The sequence below is a fragment of the Opisthocomus hoazin genome, chromosome 12 (genome assembly GCF_030867145.1).
Source record: "Opisthocomus hoazin isolate bOpiHoa1 chromosome 12, bOpiHoa1.hap1, whole genome shotgun sequence".
In the NCBI taxonomy this organism is placed as follows: Eukaryota; Metazoa; Chordata; class Aves; order Opisthocomiformes; family Opisthocomidae; genus Opisthocomus; species Opisthocomus hoazin.
This window is the reverse complement of record NC_134425.1, coordinates 29,445,335-29,471,552: the sequence shown is the minus strand read 5'-3', so window position 1 is coordinate 29,471,552 and position 26,218 is coordinate 29,445,335. Positions and strand designations below refer to the sequence as shown.

The window sequence follows — 26,218 nt, the reverse complement described above, 5'->3', positions numbered from 1 at the left end:
GATAGTAAGAATTTGTCTTGCTTTATCACTTTGTCTTTACTAGCAAGTTCTTTTGATATTTGTTTAACACACATCCTCCACCCCCCCCCCCCCCACTAGATTCCTTGCTTCTACTGTCTTTCCTCACCCAGGCCCCTTCCCACCCCACGGTCATGATAACTTAACAGGTTTACCGGTCTTAGGTGTGCAAGAAGGAGTTTTGAAGTGTGTGAAGAAGGAAGGAGACTTACCAGTTGAAAACCAACATGTGTTCATTTATTCCTAGTACCTAAAGGGAGAAACTCCTGCTGCATTAGTCAAGGTGGAGTCCAAGATATTATAGCAGCTTTAATTTTGTGCCAACTCTTCAGTATTCTGCTACACCGTCTCAACAGGCCAGATTCAGAAACTGTCAAGTGCTGTTTGGAAGAAATTTTCACATGACTGGTGTGTGTACACCTCGGCATATATGTGTGTATTTGTAAAGTGAGGGAGTTTAATTTAGCGTACCTGTCTCTTAATATATAGTCCACCTTCTCAACACTGAGAAAATCTACGTGTTTTTTTTGTTTAGAGGTAAGAGGAAATTCAAATCTGCATCTCTGAGATAGGAAGGGCTTGCAAATTTACGTCTACGTGCAAGCTGAGAAGGTGAACAGCATGAGATCCAAGATCTCGCTGAAGCGGATTCTAAAGTATAATTTTGTTACGTTGAAGAGATCAACTCATGGATAGTAACAGTTTCTTTTTCAGACTGTAAGCTCTGTTAAGGTCTGATTTATCTACTCTCTTACACAATTATTTATTAAATGTATTAAAGATTCAAACTAAGTATATTTTTGTTGGCTTTACCTTCCAGAGGTGGTGTGGCTCTTTGTCTGAATGCTCAAGGCAGAAGAAATGGGGAGGCGTTGGTTCGGTTTGTCAATTCTGAACAGAGAGATCTCGCACTGGAAAGACATAAGCATCACATGGGTAGCAGATACATTGAGGTAAAAAGTAGTGACTTGAAATAAATCTGTGGAGAGCAACTGGAATATTTTAGGCTATAGTTTTAAATGAGAACAAACTGCACTTCTGTTTTACTCAAAGTACTGAAACAAAATTCTCTCGCATGTGGAGGAGCACCTGTGTGTTAGAATTAAATACTGTAATTTTCATGCTTGGCTTTTTTTTCTTTTTAAGGTTTACAAAGCAACTGGGGAGGAATTCTTAAAAATTGCAGGAGGTAAGCAATGCTGGAGGTCACTATAATTACAGTTGTTCATAGGAGTGTTGTTCTAGGTCGGATTTTTTTTTTTTCTTCTCTTGGCGGAGGACACAAATGGATAATGAAGTAGCTCCCCCTGTTTTGCCTTCCAAGAATACTTGACCCTGTCAAGTTCTGGTTTCACATGGTTGAATTTGAGCTGTGAGCCTTTGGACCGTGATGTTCACAGACAGATCTTGCTGTTTGGGAGGAAGATGAGCCTTTGCAGTATAAGCATCTGTGTACCTAGTAGAAGTTCACGCTAATCTTATCTTTGTTCTGATTTCATTAAAATATGAAATACTTTCAGGGTGTTGGAGTCGGTCCGGAGGAGGGCCACAAAGATGATCAGACGGTTGGAGTACCTCTTCTATGAGGACAGGCTGAGGGAGTTGGGGCTGTTCAGCCTGGAGAAGAGAAGGCTCTGGGGTGACCTTAGAGCAGCTGCCAGTGCCTGAAGGGGCTCCCGGAAGGATGGAGAGGGGCTTTTCACAAGGGGGTGTAGTGATAGGACAAGGGGGAACGGCTCTAAGCTAAAAGAGGGCAGATTCAGATTAGATATTAGGAAGAAATTCTTCCCCATGAGGGTGGTGAAACACTGGCCCAGGTTGCCCAGAGAAGCTGTGGCTGCCCCCTCCCTGGCAGTGTTCAAGGCCAGGTTGGATGGACCTCTGAGAAAGAGTGGAAGATGTCCCTGCTATTTGGGGTGGATTGAGAACTGGCTGGATGACAGAGCTCTGAGGGTTGTCATCAGCGGCACTGAGTCTAGTTGGAGGCCGGTAACTAGTGGTGTCCCCCAGGGGTCAGTACTCGGCCCAGTCTTGTTCAACTTCCTCATCAATGACCTGGATGAAGAGTTAGAGTGTACCTTCAGCCAGTTTGCTGATGACACCAAACTGGGAGGAGTGGTGGATACACCAGAAGGCTGTGCTGCCATTCAGCGTGACCTGGACAGGCTGGAAATTTGGGCAGAGAGGAACCTGATGAGGTTCAACAAGGGCAAGGGCAGGGTCCTGCACCTGGGGAAGAGCAACCCCAGGCACCAGTACAGGCTGGGGTGGAGCTGCTGGAGAGCAGCTCTGTGGAGAGGGACTGGGAGTGCTGATGGATGACAAGGTGACCATGAGCCAGCAGTGTGCCCTGGCTGCCAAGAAGGCCAGTGGGATCCTGGGGTGCATCACGAGGAGTGTGGCCAGCAGGTCGAGGGAGGTTGTCCTTCCCCTCTACTCTGCCCTAGTGAGGCCCCATCTGGAGTGCTGTGTCCAGTTCTGGGCTCCCCAGTTCAAGAAAGATGAGGAGCTGCTGGAGAGAGTCCAGCGGAGGGCTACGAGGATGGTGAGGGGACTGGAGCATTTCTCCTACGAGGAGAGGCTGAGGGAGCTGGGCTTGTTCAGCCTGGAGAAGAGAAGGCTGAGAGGGGACCTTATAAATGCTTATAAATATCTGCAGGGTGGGTGCCAGGAGGACGGGGCCAGATTCTTTTCAGTGGTGCCCAGCGACAATGGGCACAAACTGAGGCACAGGAAGTTCCGTCTGAACACGAGGAAGAACTTCTTCCCTCTGAGGGTGACAGAGCACTGGCCCAGGCTGCCCAGGGAGGTTGTGGAGTCTCCTCTGGAGATATTCAAGACCTGCCTGGACGTGGTCCTGTGCAGCCTGTTCTGGGTGACCCTGCTTTGGCAGGGGATTGGACTGGGTGACCCACAGAGGTCCCTTCCAACCTGAGCATTCTGTGATTCTGTGCTCATGGCAGGGGGGTTGGAACCAGATGATTTTTAAGGTCCCTTTCAACCCAAACCATTCTATGATTCTGTGATTCACTTCAGAATAGATTACTGGGTGTTTGTAGTGTCTCGGGTCTTCTGTGGGTTTGTTGCCAGCTACTTACCTCCTATATTGCTCCTTAATGCTTTGCCGCTCCTGTGTCCTGTGGAATTGGCTAACCAGCATGACCATAAGATATTGGCTGACCGTGTGCTGTTCTCTTTCTACCAGGCACCTCCAATGAAGTGGCCCAGTTCTTATCTAAGGAGAATCAAGTTATCATCCGGATGAGAGGCCTTCCATTCACTGCTACTCAGGAGGACGTCTTGGGGTTCCTGGGGCCAGAGTGCCCAGTCACAGGAGGGAAAGAGGGACTTCTCTTCGTCAAGTACCCAGATGGCAGGCCCACAGGAGATGCATTTGTGTTATTTTCCTGTGAAGAATATGCACAGAATGCACTTAAAAAGCACAAAGAAATACTTGGGAAACGTTACATTGAACTCTTCAGGAGCACAGCAGCCGAAGTCCAACAGGTTGTAACTATTGTCTACGAGACTCAAAAGTGAACAGTTGAAACGTTTCTTCTAAAGCTTGCATGCAAATATATTGTAGACTACTATGAAAGTGTATTATATTAAAGGTGTCAAAATCTGGAAAGGGCAGTATGTGCTTCCTGATTGGCATGGAAAATTGATCAGTGTTGTTTCTCAGACTGTAGAGTAAAAATCATTGGATAATTTTCTTGTACTTAAAGGTTGACTGAAATCACAAGAATACTTTTAAAAATACATTAGACTGATAGTATTATAGTAATGTTTCTTAAAAATCTGCAGTGTTGTCCTTAAATTCTGGACTACACGTGCAGATTTTCTAACATTAAATCCAAATCTGGATGCATTAAAACAGCTTTTCTGTAGGGAAACTGCATTGTTAGGAGAAAAGAATTACCAGGGTGTATCTGGTTTTTGGTGAAACAAAGTGAAAGATTTGTTTTCCTCGGATAATATATTTCATTTTTTCCCCCATCCTTCACTAGTTCCTATTATCACCTTCTTAAACAGGTAAAACCATTTTATTTTGGCACCAGCAACTCAAGCTGGTGCAAAACATCGCATACTGCATTTTTCTGCCTGACACAAAATATTTCTAGACTGATTCTGACTCCTTGGTTCCAAAGGGAACCATTTTAAGATTTGATCTGGTCTTTGCGTAACCGCTGACTACAAATACTTAACACAGTTACTGTTTCAACCGATGTGACATGAGAATTCTTTTCCATAGAAGTGATGGGGCAAGGGAAAGAATGTCCCCACTTGTAGACCTGCCATTTACCCTTAGTGCTGTGATACTGAGATTAGAGCAGCCAAGAATCTGAGATGTGTCTTATGAAGACAAAGTAGTGGTGGCATGGTGAGATTTTTTTTTTTTTTCCTTCCTCTTCAGTTCTCCTCCTTAAAGAGAAAAAACCTAAGTCCTCTGAGGAACAAAACCACTCTGTCACAGTGACCGAGTCCTTGCTCTCATTTTTGTTAGGGAGACCTGGATAAAACTTGTATAACTTATATTCTATCAATATGTCATTACTTCTTTCGCTGACAGTTGTCTAGGTTTCCCATTTTAGGGAATTACAGGCTCCTTGTCTGAGTGACTACAAGAGGTAAAGCCAGCTCTCATCTACTTGATTTTAAGACAAAGTAATTGCAATGTTCTGTACACAGCTGAGGGAGAGGATTTGACCTGAAAGGTGCTACAAGTAGAATCTTGAAAAAAGGCTTCTGTTGAGACAAAATCCCTAGGCTGAATCATTATTGACAAAACTAAAGCTTTGTAACCTCTTCGTTTGGATTGTGTGTCTTTATTTCTGATGATCTTTGCTAAATATGTTTTTCAGCAGTGGGCCCCAACAGAAAGTTGTATTCCCTTTGTCGTTTAAGAGTGACTCGAGAAAATAAAAAGTTGAGCTCAGGGTCTCCTATAGTTCTTATATACATATGTACATACATATATATATATATTTTTTTTTTCCTTCCTGCCCCACCCCCACAAAACCCCGAGCTTGGAGATGAGTACTCACCCTCTCTTAACCAGTCAGGTTTAATGAAGGAATTAGAGCTAGTGTTTTTACTTGTTAGTTATTTCAGGTCTCGGTTCTTTTAAAATTACTGACTTTAATTTATCCTAATTTAAGTAAGAATGATATGTGATGATACATTAGCACAGGCGTGGTTTTCAGATGTTCCTCCTTTAGGATATTCTAAAATGAACTGTAATCTGCTTTTAACTTTTTTATAATGAGATTAGGAATGTCTACTACTAGGGTCTAGCAAATTAAATTTGTAAGACTTCCCTTCTGCGTTTGAAACTTTCAAATGCCCAACAAGAAACTGTCCTCAATAATATGGTCTAAGGGTTTAAGAAGGTTGTTTTATCTGATGTTGGAAGTGGATTTATTTAAATGTGTGAAATAATATTGTGAGAATTGATTTGTGCTCAGCCAGGTGATGTGTAAATCTCTTACCAGTGTGCTTTTTTTGCCAACAGGTACTGAATCGGTATATGTCGACACCTCTTATTCCCACTCTCCCAACTCCCATCATTCCTGTCATACCCCCGCCGTATACCATTGCCACGGGCAGCATACGTGACTGTGTCCGGCTCCGAGGCCTGCCTTACACTGCCGGCATTGATGACATCCTGGAATTCATGGGAGATGCCACAGCTGACATCAAGCCCCATGGAGTTCACATGGTCCTTAATCAACAGGTAACAGCATTTGCCATGGGAGGGCTAACTTTCCGGTTACTGGACAGAGGTGGAAGGCAGGGTAGCTTACCCATTCTTGGCTGTGCTTTAGGTCGTCTAGAATCTTGAGAAAGTACTGTGTTCTGTTTGCCTGTCTTTTTGTTCCTTCCTGGCCCTTGTTTCTCTTCCCCGTCTACATGCACACTTGCTTTTCTTTTTGTATATGTGTCTATAAGGCCAGGGAGAATGAAGCTTGTTCTTTTAATGATAGCGTTGTCCTGGAGGCTGTCTTAAATAGTCCCTTGTGTTTCAGTCGAGTGCTGGAAATACCCAAGACAGAAATGTCTCACGTTAGGTGACATAGCTGTCAGCTTCAGGGTTTCTGCTCAATGGCAGGTGTGTTTGAGTGGTATTTGTGGGAAAATTAGGTTTTCCTAACTTCGAACTTGATTAGATACTTCTCAGGCTTTAAAGGAAGTTGGTAATTAAAAATTGTGGTTTGGATCTATTTTAATGATGTAATCATAGGGATATTTTTTCCTATTGTCTTGTGTTTATAAATAACCCCTTATTAGCCACAGAAATATTGACATATTAAAGAAAATAAATGAGTGAAATCTACTATATTTGTTCTACTTTTTTGTTAAGAAAGCTTTTAGTATTTTATACCTACAGCAATGTCTGTCAGGTTGCAGAAGTTCAAACCTGAAAATCAATTTCTAAGGTAACTATGGACTTCACTAAAGCAAGTCTGGAGCTGTATACTGCTGTGCGATTACCGAAAAAGTAGTTACAGGAGAGGCGAAAACAGACTCTTCTAGAGCTTCACAGCAAAAGAAGAAGAGACGGCGTTAATAGACTGCATCAAGGAAAATTCCGAGTGGGTGAAAAGGAAGACAAAAAATCGCAATGAGAAATTAGTTAAGCACCTGAACAGGTTCCCAGAGATGCTGTGGAAAGCTTGGAATTCGAGTGGAGAAGGCAATGAGTGGCCTCCTGTAACTTGAAAGTTGTCCCTGCTTTGAACAGCATTTGGATTAGAGGCCTTCAGACTTTGTTTCCATGATAAATTGTGCTCTGTTTCTTTCTGTAGAAGACAGAAGTAGTGTTGTGGTAACTGGGCGCTGGTTGCAGGAGTCTCACCTTTCTGCTCCTAAAAACAATTGTGGAGTTACTGGTCGCTGGTGCCAGATGAGGAAGAACAATACAGACTTTCAGTACACATTTGATCTTAGTACTTTCTGCATTTCTTGTGCTCTGGGTGTTTTAAGAACAGGTTGTCTTATGATTATTTCCCCACTCCCCCAGGGACGACCATCAGGTGATGCTTTTATCCAAATGAAATCTGCTGACAAAGCTTTTATGGTGGCTCAAAAATGTCACAAAAAAATGATGAAGGACCGTTATGTGGAAGTATTCCAGTGTTCGGGAGAGGAGATGAACTTTGTTTTAATGGGTGGCACTTTAAATCGTAGTGGCTTATCCCCACCGCCATGTAAGTTACCATGTAAGTCTGCAATTCTTCTGCTCTCTGCTGCTAAAGGCTGATATGTGGTAGGTGCTGAAGCTTTGTGGCCTTTCACCTTTTGACTTGGGTTTTGCCGTGATCAATAATCACCCATCTGTATACGTGCCGAGATTGGAATTGTTCCCTTTGGGCGATAATGGGACTGATCAGAGGCATTTTTATTGCGTTTTTGGTGGTGAGTAGAGGGTGGCAAGGCCTTGCCAGTGAAATCGTTGCACACTTTGCTTTGTATGGGTGACTGTTCTTCTGAGCTCTGCGGTAGATTTGCCTGTAGTGAAACCTACTTCGAATTAGGGGGATTTTTAAAAGGGGGAGAAATTCTATATTCTAGCTGCCAGTGAGTGCTCTTGCTGTATTGCCTTAGAGCATTGAGAAGGTACTCTTTGGGCTTATTTTTGAAGCAGAACACCTACTTGGACTGTATGCTAACAGACTATAGAGTGGTGAAGTTGGATGGTTTTTTATATTTTTATTTTATTTAAGATTACAGTGAATCTTATTGTGGAACTATAATGGGACTTTATTGTACCATTCTAATCGGTCCCACTACCAAATCTCTAAGCACATACTGATGTGTATTTGCAAAATCGTAAAAAGCTGCCAAATACAGTATTTAAAAACAGTTTGGCTGCACACCAAACAAATCAGATATTTGTTCATCAAAATACATCGGACTAGTGAAGGTTTCTTTTTTCCATTTGATATATCCTAAAAGTGTTTTTTGAAGTTGCAGGAGGCTTATACATGAAGACTCATGGTCAGCAGTTGTAGATGTCCATGTGTAGCTAGTATTACGGTACTTTTGTCCCACAGAGTACAACTTCTGTTAGAAAGAACAGAGGGTGTGTTGGTGGGCACGCCTGCTTTCTCTGTGCACGTGGCTTTATGCTTTCTTTGAATAATGCTGAAGTTCCCTACTTTCCCTTTGCATATGGACGAGGCTGCTCAGCTCTAGGAGTTGTGAACTCTTAGGAATTGCTCGTTTCGAGTGCCCCAGTTGTCATTCGTGGTGCTGTAGCAGGGGTCTGCAGGGGACAGGCTAGAGAGCAGTCATTACACAAGTGTTCATTAATTGCACCCAGATGGTGTTAATCACATTGGGATGAATGATTTTTTTTTCTATAGCAGAGATCTCCATTCTGATTATTTTTTGTTGCTGTGTCCTGGTTGGGTTTTTAGGTCTCTCTCCACCAGCTTATGCTGCTTTCCAGACAGCAGCTGTGATCCCAGCAGAGGCAGCGCTTTACCAGCCACAAGCCCTGTTGCCAACCACCAGGACTGCCCAGGCCTCTGCGGCTGCTCCTCCAACTGTTACCTACTACCCAGCTCAGGCTGCTCAGCTTTATATGAACTACACAGCTTACTATCCCAGGTAAACCCTAGACCTAGCTGTTTCTCTTGACATTTCATCTCAGTGGAGCAGGCAGCTGTGTGGTCACCTGGGAACAGCTCTTAAATTTGTACTTCTGGGGCAGATAATCCTGGGAACTTGATGTTCATCAGCAGAGGCAGCAGCCATTTTAACTGATTCTCTGTGGCCTTGTAATGAAGTTTTGCTTTTCCGTAGGTCCTGTTTGAATCTCATGATAATGTTGGTGTAATATTTAACAGTGTTTTTGGCACCAAGGCAATGTCATCAAGGCGGTTCTGTTTCTTGGCCATATGAGAAGCTGTGTCAATACATGCCTCTACCCTTGTCCCTTAGTTTGTTCTTGTGCTTACAATACTGTTGCCATACTGAAAGACTTATTATAGGTGTGTACTAGGTTTTTTTGTTTTGTTGTTATTTCTTTACAATATCGGTGAGACCAAAGAACAATTAACATGTGTAAACAAGGTAGGAGATCTCCACCTTTTCCCTTCCCACAGACGGTATCAACATGGCTCACAGAAGTCTGGTACTTGGGTCCCTGGGGAAACAGCTTGTTCATTCGTGGTGCCTAGGCTTGTGACACTTACTAACATGAGTATCTGGTAAATTGCTAGACAGGCTCTGACCAGAGATGCCACTTTACTCGCTGTTTTGTGGCTCGGAAGTACCAGTTTTGGCCCTTGCCTGCTTTTCACGCTGTGATTCCTGTCTCCCTGCCCCCTTCCCCCATGGTTTTATTAACAATCTTAGAACAAGTCATCTGCAGCTACTGTTTTTCTCCTCCCCTGTGAAATAACAAATGCTACTCTTTGTCTTCAACTACAAATGTTAGCTATTTTCCTTTCTCTCCTTTCTCTAAAAATAAATTGTCAGATGCTGAAATGAAGAAAGTCCACATAGCAGGCCATGTCAGGCCTGCTGCTTTTTCTGTGGTTTTTAGGCTTATTCTCAAATTTAATTTTTCGGTTTCATCTTTGCCTCTTCTGAGTACTAAAAGCAGGTATTGGCTTTCGTAATAATTTTGCTCCTCTTTTGCTTCCAGTCCTCCAGTATCTCCTACCACGGTGGGGTATATTGCAGCTCCTCCAGGAGCTGTAGCTGCTGCTGCTGCCACTGCCGCCCACACTCCGATTCTGCCCCAGCCTGGAGCATTAGTCCGTATGCAGGGCTTGCCGTATAATACAGGAGTGAAGGAGATACTCAGTTTCTTCCAGGGGTACCAGGTTAGTATGCAGTCCCTCTCCATGATACGGTATTTGGACCTTTGAGTAATGACCGGTGAGGATCAAACTGAGCAAGCGAGTGCTTTTGGAAATTGCTGAAGAAGTGTGTAAGCTTAATGTTGTATATTTAACTGGCAGAGTGAAGTGTAATGCACAGTTTGCCTTATTTCCTATGTAATAAACATACTCTAATTTAAAAGCAGTGATTTAGTGTCTAGCGTTAGGGTTTGAGTTGGAGACGGAGAAAGTGTAGAGCCCCAGTGTGAGCAGGGCTGCGAAGGGGCTGCCAGAGGAAGGCGAGAGCTGCCAAAATCTTTCAGTCCTGGCTGGTTTTTGGTGGGAGCCCTAGGTAGCACTGTCGGTGTTTGACCTGCAAGGCTTAAACATCAAAGTCTGCTGAGAGCAAATTTCTAGTACAAAAGGCTGTAACCTGGGTGTGGTGACTTGCTTGCAAAAGGAGAGAGACAAAGAGTGTCTGAGAGGTGTCCGTTTCAAAGACTAATTATTTTGGTTACAGGCAGGAACATTTTCTGTTAAAACTGCATTACGCTGTAACCTGAAGGAAAACTCTATTTTCTGAACAGGTTTATACTCATAGCAAATGTTCCGCGTGCTGTAGGTAACTTCAGTCAGTATGTACGCATTCAATGCTCTGTCAGTGAGCAAACACAGAAACGTATCTTCTTGAGGAACATTAAAAAAAAAAAACCACCACGTACAAATTTTTTTGCCAGCAGCACTTATTTGAATTCATGGAATGGATGTTTCCATGTCTTCTACCTTTCATCTCAGAGGATGTTGTATCTATATCCATATTTTGTCATCACATGTTTGCTAAAAGGAAAGATAATTGAATATGGTATATTCTGGTATTTAACTTCTGTGGATAACAGCACTTAGACAAATACCAAATCTACCCTTTGGGTGCTACTCAGAAGCCCTGACTGAAAATCCTTTTGGTGGGTCTCAAACCACAGCTCAGACGATACATGTGAAAAGATGACAATTTTTGCATGTTTGTCCTTCAAAATTCTGTAAGTGTAGTACCAGTAGGATTGCTGAAGAGTAAGGTGCAGGTGGATTCTCTTTAATGCATAGCAGCAGTTAATGCAAAACTTTCAGGCATGGTATGTTTTTTGTTTTTTCCTGAAGATTCTTAAGGGACAATGGGTTTTAATTTGTAGGGCCAGATGTCTGCTATGTAAATGAATGTAGCCTGAGAACAGGTATTTAAATGTATAGGTTTCAATTTTTTGAGTATTTGGAAGATACAGTGCTCTACCTGTTGTGACTTCTTTTCAAAGGTTACATTTGTGTTTGAAACTATTTTTGCATACTTGGTTTTTCAGTGGAAAAATTTGAAGGTTAGCTTATAAACAGTGTGATGAATTTTGACAAACATTAAAAAGAAACTAAATCTTATTGTATTTTAGGGCTTTTTCTTCCACAGATATTTCCAGAGTTCAAGCCGAGTTCGATTACTTGTGGCTTTCATGATATCCAGACAAGCAGTAGTAATCATTCGCCTGTTGCTTAGCCATTGATACTTTACCTTTGCCCCCCAGCTGACTGGGGTTTTTGGTGGATGGATGGTGGGTGTATTAAAACCTTAAATGAGAAAGCCTACTTTCTAAACTGAAATTCAGCTAGAAGTGCAAGTCCACCACTGAAAAATGTGACCTGAACCTGTCTGTGCGTGGAACAGGTCAGTGACAATGTGTAGTGGGTCTGTCTGCCGCTAAATCTTCAGTTCAGTGGATCAGGACTGCGGGTCTGGTGCTGAATTTGCCCTTTTCCTACTTTCTGCGCTTAGAGAGCGTTTCATAGTGTTCGTAATGCACAATTAAAGGTTTCAAATAAATAGAAATTCTGCCACAGGGTGAAAACTGTATTCTTCTGCTGCAACCTCCTGTCGTCATCAGTTACTGTTATTAAATTGGTCACCTCTTTGATTTCTTTAGAAGATGTTGTCCAAGTGAGATTGGGTTCAATATCTTATAAAGGAGCCAAGGAATTATTTTGAATTGTTCTTGGAATCCCGCATGTGGTAATGCTGGTTTTATACTCGCTCATTCCTTCAGGGGAAAAAAAGAAGTGGTGACTTACTGTATTGGGACAATATTATGTCTCTGGAGCAAGAACTAACTTTTTTTTTCTGTTTTCCTTGCCTTTCCTCTCTCATCACATTAGTTTTTCATTTTCTGCTGCTGCCCAAGGATTTATTGCACCATGCTTCTGCTCGTTCATAAAGTGAGCCCCTAATAATCGTCAGTGGTTTGGGCATGGTTTTAATCTCTGTATAACTGATGTTGGTATTCAGTGGGCTTCAGTGTTGGTGTTCTGGGAACTGGATTGGAGATGCTGAGATTGAAGGGTGATTTTTGTCTTTGTACGTCGTTGTCTGAAACAAAACGGTTTTAAGTTTTATTTCTTGCCTTATTCTCATCTGTTTTCTTCCTACAGTTGTCATGGGCTCTGTATATTGCAGGTATGGACATGTAGCTACTTAAGTGAAAGCACCTTTCATACCAGACCTGCCTCTTAAGAGACAGACATTGCTTATCATGGGCTTCAACAAGCTGGTCTCTAATCAGTACATGCTTTTAATAATAAATAATGTAACAATCTGCAGATCAGTGTTTTGATTTTACTTTATCAGTACTAGCCTCTTGTTTAGTGGTTCAGCAGTTTGATTTATTCTTGTAGTTCTGGTTTTTTGTGTTTATTGTTGAAAATTCTTTCCAGCTTGCAGGAGTTTAATGTATCTTCCATTAAACCACCTTGAAAAACCTGTGAAGAATTTTAATAGTAAATCTTGGAGACAGTAATTTTCCCCATCACCTTTCTCTATAACGTTGTGGTGTACTGTAATCTTCAAAAGAGCTACTATTAGCACTCTTATTTACTAAGTAATTCATGTTAAACTGCTTTTTAGTTGTACCGTAATGCAGCAGGGCCATTGATTTGACTCCGGTAATGTACTGGATACATAGCTAAAGGATACTTAAAAAAATAACCACAAAACCCAAACCCACCACAACAAACCCCCTCACCGTACAGTTCAGGTAGGACAGTGAGACGCTGGTAGCTGCTCTGAGAGGTGCTGCAACACTAGCTGCTCAGCAGATGCTTGTCTTTGGGGGTTATGGTGAAGTAAGGCATCCATGCACAGTTCCGGGAAACTTCCCTTGTAATTCAAAAAATACATGATTGTGAAGAGACCCTTCTAGAATTAAGAACAATAATTCATATTTCGGATCCTATGGGGAAAAGTTTGAGGAAGAAGTAGTGCAAAAATAGTAATTACATGCAACAGACCTGTCAGTGTTACTTTAGGCCATCACTCTGTACAGTTGTAGAAGCAAAGAGAGAAATCAAGTAAATAGGGAAGGAACAAGTGTAGTAGTTGGGTGGCTTTACATGAAGTTGTGAATATCAGAACAAAATTTTTCACTAAAATGTCTTTATTTGCTGGGTAAATCCTCTATGGATTTTACTCTTTAGTCACTAAATGAATCAGTGAGAAATCTTTCTAGTCTCCAAATAATGACCTATTTTTTTTTCTTTTTATGAGAATGCAGGTTTATTGCTAGTATTGACAGAGTTGGTGTTCTGATCAGAACTGTTAGGTTTATGGACATGTAGATGCAATTTAACCGTGCCCATGGTCTTGGCTGACCAAAACCTAGTTCACAGCTGTTGTCTTAGCTGGAATTCAGCATGCGTTTAGTAGTAGTTGCCCAGTTTCTTGGAGGCCGGCGTGAATGTGAAGTGAACTCACGTCTGCTTGAAAAAGACCGTGTGGATTAGTTCTTAGAAAGCAGACTTGCTAGATAGGTAAGTTGTGTGTAAGCGTAGTAGTATATTTCATTCAGAACTGGTAAAAAACTAAAGGAGAGAAGACTAAGGAGATTACCATTTAGGGGCCATGGTCGCCATTTGAGCTGTATTTAAATCCTCCTGAATTTGCTGAAAAAGGCTAGGATGAATATGTAGGGACTTTGTTGTGTACATATTTTTGTGTAAGAGAAGCTTAAAATAAATACTATTCTTTAAACCTGTACCGGGCTTCGGTGCCTTTTATATGCAGCTAAAAAGAGCTTTTGCAGCATATTTAATCCTCCAGATCTTCAGAGACACAGAATTCAGGGCTCATTGGTGGGGGAGGAGGAGGATGACTTGTGCTTAAAACAGTGCTAAGGAAATGAAGGGAAGGGGATGGATGGCGAAATTCCAGGGGCATTAACAACATTTCGCTCTTGTGTCAGGACAGCGGGCTTCATTGTTACTGACTTTTTAGGGATTAGTTTTTTTTCTCTGAAATGCATGCTTGAACAAAGAAGTATTCTCTATTTCCTATGGGTTCCTTTTGAAATCTGACGCTTCATAGTCTGAGAGGGATGCCCCATCATCTGTGTGCCGAAGGGAAAGGGAAAAAGGATGTTGCAGAGGAAGAATTTGCACTGACTGGTATTTGAAGTCATCTGGCAATATAGGTGATATTCTATGCTCAGTACCATGCACTCAGAATACAATATGCTGCTTGTTTTTCTTTATTCCTAAATTTATCTTCCAGCTGGGAATGTTACCTGTTTGGAGGAAGCCTCTGTGAGACTGGATCCACTAAAATAGCAGTTACTGTTGCTGTCTGGTGTCTCCCATGCTTGAAGCAAGAGACTTAAGTGGCACCATCTTCAAGCTGTATTTTTGGGAACAGGGATTACATATTTCACTGTCTGTTCCACAGAGCATTCAGGTGGTTGCCAGTGCTTGTATCGTCACCCTGAAGGTACAGTTGATATACTTTAGTGGTAAAGCCAGTTTTGGGTATTTCTCCTGACTCTTGTGCTGAAGGTTATAGTTACCTAGTCTTAATATCAGATTCTACATTCCAGACTTACTGTATCTAGACTTTTTTCCAAAGTCTGAGAGGTGGACTTCTTCCCTTTGGGAACTGTTCTGTGACAGAGTTTTATCGGTAGTTTAGGCTGGAATTGCAGCGGCAATCCTGAAGAGGCCATTTTGCTTATGATGTTTTCTTTTCCAGGTGGGAAATTTTTTTAGCTTTCATTTCCCCTTGTTTTTTTCCCAGTTGGGGCATGTCTAAATGTACTTTCCAATTTTAATTTCATTTTTAGCAATGGATTTTTTTTCCCTAGATTGCTTTGCATGTGCTGTTTCAGAATGATCTTTGAATGTCCGCTGTAGGAACTGCAAAAATGAAATGGAAGTCAAGGTCTCGCTCGTTAGTGACCCTGTTAAATCTGTGCATAGACTGTGAGGGGACAAGGACAGTCCCATATTCCCCTCAATGTAACAAGTATTTCTGAAAGAGATACAATTTCTTGAAGAAAAAAAAAAAACAAACAACCATATCTGAATTGAGAGTGTAGTATACTACCTCTTTATTAACCAGTCTGCCTCGGATTCCTGTGATCTGAAGTTCTGCGCTGCAGTAAGCGTAGCAAATAGTCTGTCTGGGAGCTGCTGCCATGCTGGAGGTAATGGTTGGACAGAAATGGTCATCTCCTTTAGGAAGGAGGAGTTAGTAGTATTTGATATATGTCTGTCACATTATTATTACTGTATTGTAATATGTTATTTAATATTATAAAAACTGTTATTTAATGTATAAATGAGTTGAAATATCTCTGCCATTTGAAATGTTGATACCTAGAATGGTGTTTACCGTACGCTTGTGAGGTAAACTGCTGTTTCTGTAGAGAAGCAACATATCCTTCGGGAAACGTCATTTTGCCATTACTAACAGACAAGTCTTAAGCTATAGAAGTCCCCACTGCCACAGGGGAGATAAGAGGAGGAATGTAGGGAACAGGAAATGCCATTCTTCACATGCAACACCATTTTTCACATGAAGCCTTATCCTATACCTAGTTTCCATATTTAGTTTTCATCTTTCTTGACCTTAGCTCCCATCTCTCTTCACTGGAAGAAGTCAGTATAACACCAAAGCATGTGCTGAGGACCATATCCTGATGTCCTTAGCTCCAAGGCTGACTCTTCTAATGGAGCTTGTAGTTTAACAATGGTGTTCTATGTGATCTTCCTTGCTACACTAAGCTAGACTTCTTGATGGCTACTTCAAGGGGAAGAGGGAATTTGCTTTATGGTCTCCTTCAGTCATTCTAGGAAATAGATCTCCCTTGTTCATTATCTATGAGCACATGAGAGTATCCAATTTAATAGGATGAGATGGAGGAAAACTTTGATAGAGATTGTTTCGTAGATTAAGTAATCGCTTAAAAAAGCAAGATTTTCTACTGTGTCTCTCCAGTAGACCACTGCATTTTAATGCTACTGTTGAGATGCCGAGAGCAAGTGGAAACCCCTGGGTGAGAAAGAATCACAAAATCTTTGAGGTTGGAAGGGAAGTCCAACACCTCAAGAGCTGTGAGCTCAAAGGGAGGAGGGGAGAAGGCAGCAGCTCTGAGAAAAGAGGCTGTATTTCAGTTCAGTGACACAAGTAAGGTGGGAATGAGATGACAGTGGGGTGAGGAAGGTACCGGAGGCACTAAGAGCGAGGTCTGCTTTTAGTTTCATTTCACTTAAATTTAAGGGGAAATACTGGAGTACTTTGACTTCTTACCAGTTACTTGTGTGTTAAGGGTAGGGTTTGAAAATAACGTGTGAAGTTTCGTATTATCTCTGTATTTGTCATACTGTCTCAGGTCTCAATAGCACTTATACAGGAAACAAGCTGCTAGAATCTAGCTCGGTGAACTTGCAACTGGTTATACGGAGGGGTTAAATCACTAGGTGATATTTTTCAGATCTGAATGGAGGCAGAGTCTGGCCTACTGCATTGCAGGTGAAGCTAGCAAAACTGTATTTCCATTTTAAGCATGGAGTTTCTAGGTTCACCCTTGGCTTTACACTGTTAACTCTCTGTGACTGGATGTTTTTAGGTTGTTCTTATGGGTTTCTGAAATGCAGACAGAATCAGAAGTATTCATGATCGTGCGCTTTCTCAGGCAAGTTGGGGTAGTTTCCATTTCATTCACAGGGAATAAGAATTCCCCCACTTTATCTCCTATCTTGGTTTGCGGTACTACTTTTTGAAATCTGTAAGTTTGAAGAATTTACTCTTCACAACTTCTGTTTTAATTAACTGCAGTCTCTTAACCTATCTTTCTTGTGATTAGAAGTTGCTTCTGTTGCTAGGCACATTGATTGCTCCCTCTCTCTTGCTCCTTCTCTCTTGCTCTCTCCCTTTAGCCCTAGGCCTAAGCTCTGGCCACTTTGACATATCTGTGCAGGGTAGTTTTCCCAGTTTCATGTGTTCCTCATTGTTTATGCATTTCAGGTGTAACCTTTTAAACACTGTCCCTCACAAGAGACTGTAGACCTTTACCTACTGTACATCTACTGATAATCTAAAGTATGTACTATCTTGAGACATTCCTTCCAAACACTAAACTTATGTTTTGTAGATTTGTTTCAAGGGCAGGTCTGGGAACTGATAAATCTAATATTTGCACGGTCTGGTTGCCCTGGCAGAGACTATCTAGAAAACACTTCTTATATTTGTCTTTTACTTAGTGGCATGGGTCTAGAGTGAAGGTGGCTAGAATTCAGTAGTAAAAATTCTGGGAGGTTCTTTTCTTTTACATTCTCTGGGCTCTTGGTTATTGTTCTATGTGGAAGGTGTATACTGTGATGGTTTTTTTTCCTTTTCAATTTCACTTTGGATGGATACAGTGTGTCCTGTATGCCCAAGTATAATACCTTTTCTCCCTAAGCTGGCAGGAGACTTTTTGCCCTATAAGAATATCAAAGGAAGGCAGCATCGTATGTCTACATTGCGTGCATTTGGCAATCCTCTAAAATGTTAGTGCAAAATAGCCGTTTTGGAGGAGAGAGGGAACTCTTCTTCCTACTGAAAGGATATTCTGTAACTTGGGTTATGCTAAACATTTTGTCTTCTGGATTACAGGACCTACTCCAGTAGTCTTTGTAGCATGCGCAGGTATGCTCAGTCACTGTCCAGGATAGGTAATTTTGGAAAGATTATGAGATGGATACAAAACAATGTTTCATATTCCCCAAGGTTTGTTTACTAAGTATGGATTTGATATTTATATCAGGCCCTCCAATGGTATGCATGGTTACCGTTCATATTCAGGATCTCAAATATTTTTTAGATCTGACCCACCTGTGTGGTTTTTCTGTTTTAATTTATTGGTGTGACTGTACGGTGCAGTCACTATTTTTATTTTAGTAGTCTACCAACCTATCATGATGCAGTTACACTGTATAGTTTATTTCTTTTTCCTACATGGGACTATACTATGTTACTATAAATGCTACTTTATCTTCAAAGTGCATTCATGCTGGGACATTGTTTTTCTTTAACTGTGCTGGTATAGTCTATATAAGTCTATTATATGCAGCTGAAGTGTTTATCACTCAACCGTAGAGAAGCTGCAGTTTATTTCCCAGACTCCATAAGAGATCTGAATGAGATCCGTACACTGCTTTTAATCCCCCACTTCAGCATGCGTGCTGGAAGATTCTCATCTGTCCCAGTCAAAGTCACTACTGCAAGCATGATTACGCAAACTTACGAGTTTTGTTGCCTGATGCTGCCATCTCATGAGTAGAAGGAAAAAAGGAGCACTTCATGGTCTAAACCATTTCCCTTCCAGTGCAGCCTGCTGTAGGTGACCCTGCTTCGGCAGAGGGTTGGACTAGATGACCCACAGAGGTCCCTTCCAACCCCGAACATTCTGTGATTCTGTAAGGAACAGTTCAGATACACAGTTTAGAATATTCCCCGCATTAGTTTACTTTAAATATTTTTCTACTACCAGTAATTCAGTTGATGTGTGGTTTTTTTTTATCTTGCGTAACAGTAGTATCTGTCAAATTCACTGTCTCCTGCCAGTTATTATAGCTGTTGCTCTTAATTATGGTTGCAAATGATCGTCTGTGTGGCTTGCTGTACCAGAACTGTTCCTTCTCTTGCTGATTATCATATATCACACTTGTACTGTAGTACGCACCTGATGACTACAATGGCCTTATTCAGCTGAGCGATCAAGCAAGGAGTCTGTTACAAGCACCGAAAGAGTGGGTCTGTTTGTAACTCTTTGTAACTTCTGAAGAAGGTAAGATGCGGCTGGCAGCAACTGGGTCTCCAGTGGTGAATGGGAAGGGAACGAAGGGCTTGGTGATACGGAGGTTTTCTGCTTATGGCTTTTTCCCCTTCTTAGCTTGCATTGGGATCCTTGCGTTAATCTTTCTGCTTTTATCCTACTAAAAAAATCAACTAACCTAAAGAAATAGGCCAATTGTGGCCTGTAATTGATGGGATATGAAGTGGTGGAGGTCGTGTGATTGCCTGGTTCTGCTCAGATCATGTCTTTAAACTTCCAGATGGGTTTAGCAGTGTTTGTTTCTCATGTGAAGCTTTCAGTCCAATATTTTGTTTTTAGCATAGAGGTAGAAGATGATTTTTTTTTTTTGTGGTATGGCTGCAAAGCACACACAAATGTGCGTGCAAAAAAACCCCTAAACCTCTGGCTTTCTCTTTCTTGTGTCATATAGCTATCTAGAGATTAATTGCTCTGTTTCTTGATCTCTCTAATGCAATGTCAACTGTTACATTTTTTTTTTCTAGGATAGGTTTCTTTGGTATAATGGCTCTCTAATGCAACTAACTAAATTTGCTAATGGTAAACTTCCCTGCGTTTTTGGCACTGACACATAATTCTTGAAGAAATTTTGTTGTGACTTACGTGGAGTTCGTGACTTCCCAATACCACTGTATTCCATTCAAAATTCTACTGATTAGTTACTATGTTTTTTTCTCCTTAAAAAAACCATACACAAAACTCTCAATACAAAAAATGGCAACTAAATATTGTGCCTTGATAGAAGTACCTTCATAGGTAAAGCTACCTTCACGTAATCACAATCGAGTTGGTTGTTTTCAAATGAGTTGGTTTTTCATGATACTGTTAGATGTGCTAGGGAGAAGGTAGATGAGAGGCTGCGTGGTCTGGTGGTATACAGAAGAACACCCAGTATTACTCTCAGCTTTTCCATGTTTGTGTGACTTTGGACAATCTGTTTGGTGCTCTTGTTTTACCCAGATTATCTGGAAAACCAGATCAGATGCAGGCTTCTTCTATGTAGGAGATGACAACAGTCTTTGACTAAAAAATAATTTATGGAGTAACTCATCCTGAATTCTAAGTAGTCCAAAGTAGTATTATACATATATATACACATGTAGTGTACACATATAGTGTCTTAAAATAAAACAGAAGGGTTTTATTGAACCCTTTTAATGATGTTGCTTGGAGAAAGAGTAGACTTCTCTGGTAACATTCTATGTAACACCTATAATGTGAATTTCCAGATATTTACATTGATATTACACCAATGCTGCTATTTAAACTACTTTTTAAAGCTCTCCTCTCTGCTCAGAGGTCTAACTCCATGTGTGTTTTTGGCTGTGAACTGTGATGCTGAACTTACATTCAGGACTGCTGCTGAATTGATCCCATGTGGATTAAAAGCAAAGAGCTGCTTTAGAGCTGACCATCTTTGAGCTCAGACTTGCAGCTTAACCCAAACTGTGTACAGCTTTCTCTTTGAGCACAGTGTTACTCTGACATAAACAAAGATTACTTCCAAACCTGAATTGGACTTCAGATGTGATGGTTTTTTATTTGTCTTTGAATTTCTTTCTGCATGCTATTTCTTGGCTAACTTTAGTTCTGTGAGAAGATGATACGAAGTCTGTACTAACTGTCTTATACATGCTTTTAGTTTCTAAAGTGTACTCTTGCTTGTATCTTAAGAATACTTTTACTGCCTGCTAAATGTTTGGGTGAGTGAAGCTCTTGCATGTATGTACTTTATTTTCATATATTTGAACGTAAAGCTGATCAGAAACTGTTATTGATAATAACTGAGAAGTCTGGTATTTCTTGCAGCATACCAGGCATGCAGAAGTTCTACAAAGAGTGTGACACCCTTAAATATTTTAACCTTTTATTAACTTATGAGGACATATGTCACATGAACTTAACTTGAATTGGGTTAATACTCACAGAACTGGTTGGTTTTCCAGTGTGGACCAATGTTTTTGTCTGGCACTGATTTCTCCAACAAACTAATCATATGTGCTGAGCTTTTGATCCTTCAACCTTTGGTTTTTAAACTCCACTGAGATCCATTTCTATCCGACAAACAGGACTTCCAAACCTAGCTTGGAAGGACTTCCAGCATGTTGTGAGAAATGGCTGGGGTACCATAGGGCAGATGTCTGCTCTAAACTCAGCGTTGTGAAACTAAATTCACAGGGGCAAATGCATTCCAGAGTAAATCAACTCCAACAACTAAGTAATCTCATTGGCTAGCCTGATTTTTTCTTAGCCTTGTTAAAATTATAATAAAGATTTCTTTAGTTCAGTTGGACCGCTCCAAATTTTACTTTGTTTTACCAAGCAGTCTTTCTTGCACTGTATACCTGTTTTAAGTTCAGCTCATCCTCCCACCACAGAACTCTCACACAGCTCTCTAATTATTCTTTTTAAACTTTGTGTATGAGTATTCACATCCATTATAGCCTTTGTTGCTTGGCCAGTAGTCCACGTAGTACCGCAATTACTTACTGAATGCTTAGTCTTTCTTGCTCCATTTACCCTTTATTAACATAAAGTTAATAAACTTCAAGTCTCTCTTTTCTTGTCGTCCTTTAATCTGAATTCTCTTAAGCAAAATCTTTGCATGGAATTACGTCTATAGCATTCTGTTCAGCACACCAGCAGGAGAAGAGCTGCTGCTGTTCTCCAAACCAAAAGCTGGATTCCTTTAATCTTCGGTCCATTCTCCTCCTCCTGATTCTTACGGCCAGAATCTTTTCACCACAGACACAGGAGTGGAGTGAATCAGATGCACAGCACTAAAAACTGCATTTCCAGGTGTGGTCTCTGGTCTTAAGAGACTTTTTTGTTTTCTTTTGTCTTTTTGTACCATTGCAGCTCCACACAGATTCCATCCTCGTGCTTTACAACTTCAGTGGCCAGCCCAGTGGAGAAGCATTGGTGACTTTTCCAAGCCTGGATCTAGCTAAGAAAGCAGTGGCTGAGAAAAACGGACAGCTCCTGGGAAGCCGCTGTGTAGAACTGTACCTGGTCTAACTAAACACTCTTTGGGGGATGGGGAAAGAATGTTGCACTAAACACCGTGCCTTTTGCAAAATAAGAAGTCTTCCCTTGCTGCCCAGGCAGCAGCAAATGTGCCTTTTCAGCATCATGTTGGAACGTGGAGTGGTCCATGTCCTGGATTTAATTTGAAAACTGGCGTATCCTATGCCAAAGATAAAGTGAAACCAAAAATTAGGCAATTAATTTACTTAGTTTCTAATGTACTTGTTCAAAAATAAGCAAACTGTCTCCTGGCATCTAGTTTAATTCTGAAGACAGTCTAATAGCACTTCAGCTATCGCAGCCATGGGAGAAACCTGTTTGGGAGCATTTGAAGTGGAAAGCAAAGCTTGAGTCGTTCAGATTCTTCTGTGTTTAGTTTTTAAGAGTTTACACTTGACAAAGTGTCTCGTTTTTGTACAGTTTAAATGTCTTTAGTAAAAGGTCTTTTGGAACGCATAGCTTTCCCAGTTCAAAGCGAAGATCATATTGATTTGTTTTGTGTGTTTTTTTTTGTTTTGTTTTTGTTCTTGACGGGAAAATACCAGACTCCAAATGCAATTGTGCTTTCTCATGTTTTTGTTATACTTTGTTTTGCAAAAAACATGTTTGTCTTTCTTAACCAGTGTACCGCTGCCAATGTGTAAAGCAAAAAAACAAAACCCAAAATCAAAACAAAACAATGGCAAAACCAGAAAAATCCTCTGTGCCCACCCTTAACTCCCTGCCCCCAGCCCCAAACTTTTAGTGTCTACAGGACAAAAATGGCACATAAACCTGAGTACTAGTAAGTTATATTTTTTTATTTAAGCATAATAGCTTTCAGATACTGTATTAAAGATTTTGCTCTAGTTTATGTGCATGCAATTTGTTTACATCTTTAAACTACTTTATTTGTATATTATGAAACAAGATATGTTGAAATATAAGTCCTCTAGTGCATGCTTTTTTCTTTTTCCCTGTCTGTGTATATACATAAGCTAGAAGTACTTTTACGTCATGTAGCATGTGTTTAAAAAAAGACATCTGCTGTAGAAGCACTAAATGACTTTGTTTTTACTGTGCCTTACTTCAAAACCATTCCAAGTGCAATACCAGCAGAGCAAAATGTAATGAATCCTGTTGTGACGTGTCCGTGGATGTCTGAATTGATCTTTTTTGTTAGCGTACAATCTGAGTTGTACTTCAGAAAACGGAATGATGTATGCTTCTTTATATTACAACAAATAAAATATATGCTTACAATGTGTGTTGGCTTTTGAAGGTAACTTATGCTTTGTTTTAATGTATTTTCATGGGGCATCATTCTCTGGTAAGTATCTTTCACTCATTTTTTGCTTTCTCCTAGGTTTAGGTAAGCATATGTACCTTGAGAGTGGTGTGATTTTTCTTTTTAGTTTCTTGCATGTGCTGGTAACCCAGAAATGTGCCTGTTGTATACTTCCCTTGCAGTGGAACATTTTTTAGGCAAAGTAATGTAACTGTTTACATGCTTGGTTCTCTCCCTCTGGTGCCAGAAACAAAGTATTGACCTTGAAACTGTGTTAATGTTTGGATTTAATTGGCCTAACGGGTCATTCCCTTTGCTGTGCAACACAAAATAGTACATTTATATCAAGATGGAGCCAGACAACCTTTCTGTAGTAAAAAAAAAAACCATACTGAATTGTTATTCTCTCTAGTCAGAAGCATCCCATGCCAGATGCCATTTCATCATTAAACCCTCCCATCTGAAGTTTTATCACAATCAGGTGGGACTGGAGAGAAGGCTTTTTCATTGTTTTCAAGTGGGATTGTTTAAATTAATGTTTCCAAGTCTACCAAAAATCTTGCTTTTAAAGTAGTACTAGAGGACTGCGCTATTAGAATGAATGTTGTAATTGTGCCTTTGAGGAGGGTGCTTCTCCCTTTTAAAATTCATGGCAGTCTCTATCCTGAGCACTACAGTACCTGTGCCGTGTAGCTGCTAGTCCACACAATTACGTTCCGCTGTGGTCCAGCGGGTCACCTCTTGGTCATGGCTTTGCAAAGCAGTTGAAACATCTGATTTTCCTCTTATAGCTCCAAGTTCCATAGCAGCTGGGCTTTTTACAGCTCCTTCCCTTGTTGTTTATATATGAGTTGCGCCTTCCTTAAGTGGAGAAAGCTGAGCCGGGGCTGCAATAGAGCATCTGAAGTGACATCAGCCATGTTTCAGGTATACGCATTCCCCTTGCCCTCTGGTGCCTTCAGGGTTTAGTCAATGACGGTCACAGTTCAGAACTTCCAGGTGTAGTCCCATGCTAGCGTGAATGGAAATTAGGAGCACACTGATGTGCGCAAAGTCTGTACCTAGTTACCTATTAAAAAGAAGTTTAGCTATCGCCAACTGCTGTTTTAATCCCTGTTTAGCATGAAATGGTGGAAACTAATTATAGAAATTGAACTTGGATGTTTCAGGCTGTGCGTGTGTAAAACCTAACACGTGGGACTTGAGCGTGGTGTACGTTTTTTTTTTTTCTGTAATTTACCTGTGTAAAAAGACTGCCAGGGTGGTGACGGCATTTTGGCTGGACTGGAGACCCCCAGGTGGGCATCTGACAACAGGCCAGACCTGGAGCCACTCATTACAACTCTCTTACCCTTTTCCATGGTAAAAATGGGATGGGCCTGTGCCAGAGCGGTTCCTGACCAGGGGAGGTCGGCTCTAAGGGTGGGGTGGGCAGAGGAGCCTCTGCAGGTGCTGTGGCCATGGAGGTCCCCGCTCGCAACCATCTCAGAGGGCACGCTGGCTTTCCTTCACCAAAAAACAGCTTTCCACCTTCCCAGCCAGACTCTGCAGTGGGCGTTTGAAGTTTTCTTGCAACAGGCTAAGGAACAAATCCCAGGTAATGAGGTGGACGTGACCCCGCGGGCAGGTTGGCTTGGGGCTGCTGGGGCTCAGCTGTGGGAGGGGGGATGGTGCTTGGAGGCGAGGAGGAGCGGTGGTGTTGGGACGGTGCTTGGAGGCAAGGAGGAGCGGTGGTGTTGGGATGGTGCTTGGAGGCGAGGAGGAGCGGTGGTGTTGGGATGGTGCTTGGAGGCGAGGAGGAGCGGTGGTGTTGAGGCAGACCTGCTGTGAGTGTTGGAGACATCAGGTGTGGCAGATAGCTTCTAGAAGTGAACATGTGCTTACATGTATACCTTAGCTAAACTTCTGGAAACATCATGGACCAGAAATGATGTCCATTTGGAGCTGCTTGCCTGCAACGTGGAAGCAGAGGCTGTATAGCTCTTAAGCTGCTTTTCAACTGCAAGAGTTTTCCTTCACAAATGCAACGTAACTATCACATGATTCAAATGACGGCTTACGTCACTAGAAGGCTGGTAGCTTAGGTTAAGGCCTAAATAATTTTTATATTCTTTGAAATATACATTTATTACTTGGAATGGAATTTTTAAACCATGCTCTATTGTGCAAGCATGGTCAAAGAGGTTGCTGTTTTTGCATGCATGTGGTTTAATGGAGTAAGAAAAATAAACATAGAAAAAGAGTTAAGTTTGAAAGGTTCCATGGGAAAAAGTGAAGTTTGGGAAAGCAATGTGACTTCACCAGAGCCCAACTCTAAAATTGCAAGCATCCACCAATAGCTCCCATACAGAAGGTGCAAGAATTGAAATCTGTTGCTGGACTTCGTATTCCCGTGGCATCCCTTTCACAGGACCACAAACACTGCGGCTCCGCGGCTGCATTGCAACCTCAAACTTCACACATAGCATCTTTGTCTCTGTGGGCCTGTGCAAGCAGTGCAGTGAGCAGATGAGTGTGAGGAACAGCTTGCAAGGCTGCCTCTGTCTGTGAGGGAGCTACCTGGAGACCTTTGCACGTTTGGGGCAGGGCAGGGCTAGCTCCCACCCAGAAGGGGCTAGCCTGGAAAGCTGTTGCTCAGCCTTGTCTGCCCATGGCACTGCTCACACAGGAACACAGAGACTGGGTTTTGTGCTTCCCATGCCACCTCAAACTTCAAGTATAGCCTGGGGGGGGGAGGAGGAGGAGGTGTCTCTACCAAATGCCTGCCACAACCCTGCCCTGAAAGTGCACATATATCTGAATAGTTTCCACCCAGAAGGGGCTAGCCTGGAAAGCTGTTGCTCAGCCTCATCTGCCCATGGCACTGCTCGAACAGAGGCACAGAGACTGGGGCTGCTTGCTTGTCTTGCCAC

The 26,218-nt window shown here is 41.6% G+C and overlaps 1 protein-coding gene across 2 annotated transcripts in view; it reads left to right on the top strand.

Moving 5' to 3' along the window:
• Nucleotides 1-23,299, top strand: part of ESRP2 (epithelial splicing regulatory protein 2) — a 47,859-nt gene extending 24,560 nt beyond the window's left edge. Inside the window, exons 9-17 of one of the 2 annotated variants that reach the window (XM_075433302.1) lie at nt 839-971; nt 1,165-1,207; nt 3,224-3,525; nt 5,534-5,755; nt 7,043-7,241; nt 8,442-8,634; nt 9,677-9,857; nt 18,874-18,985; nt 21,872-21,959. In XM_075433302.1, the coding sequence (XP_075289417.1) occupies nt 839-971; nt 1,165-1,207; nt 3,224-3,525; nt 5,534-5,755; nt 7,043-7,241; nt 8,442-8,634; nt 9,677-9,857; nt 18,874-18,963 (1,363 nt within the window). In that variant the 3' untranslated portion in view covers nt 18,964-18,985; nt 21,872-21,959. Of the gene's footprint in view, nt 1-838; nt 972-1,164; nt 1,208-3,223; nt 3,526-5,533; nt 5,756-7,042; nt 7,242-8,441; nt 8,635-9,676; nt 9,858-18,873; nt 18,986-21,871 lie in introns of both variants that reach the window. The other variant, XM_075433303.1, reaches the window with a different exon arrangement.
• Nucleotides 23,300-26,218: the final 2,919 nt, after the last annotated feature.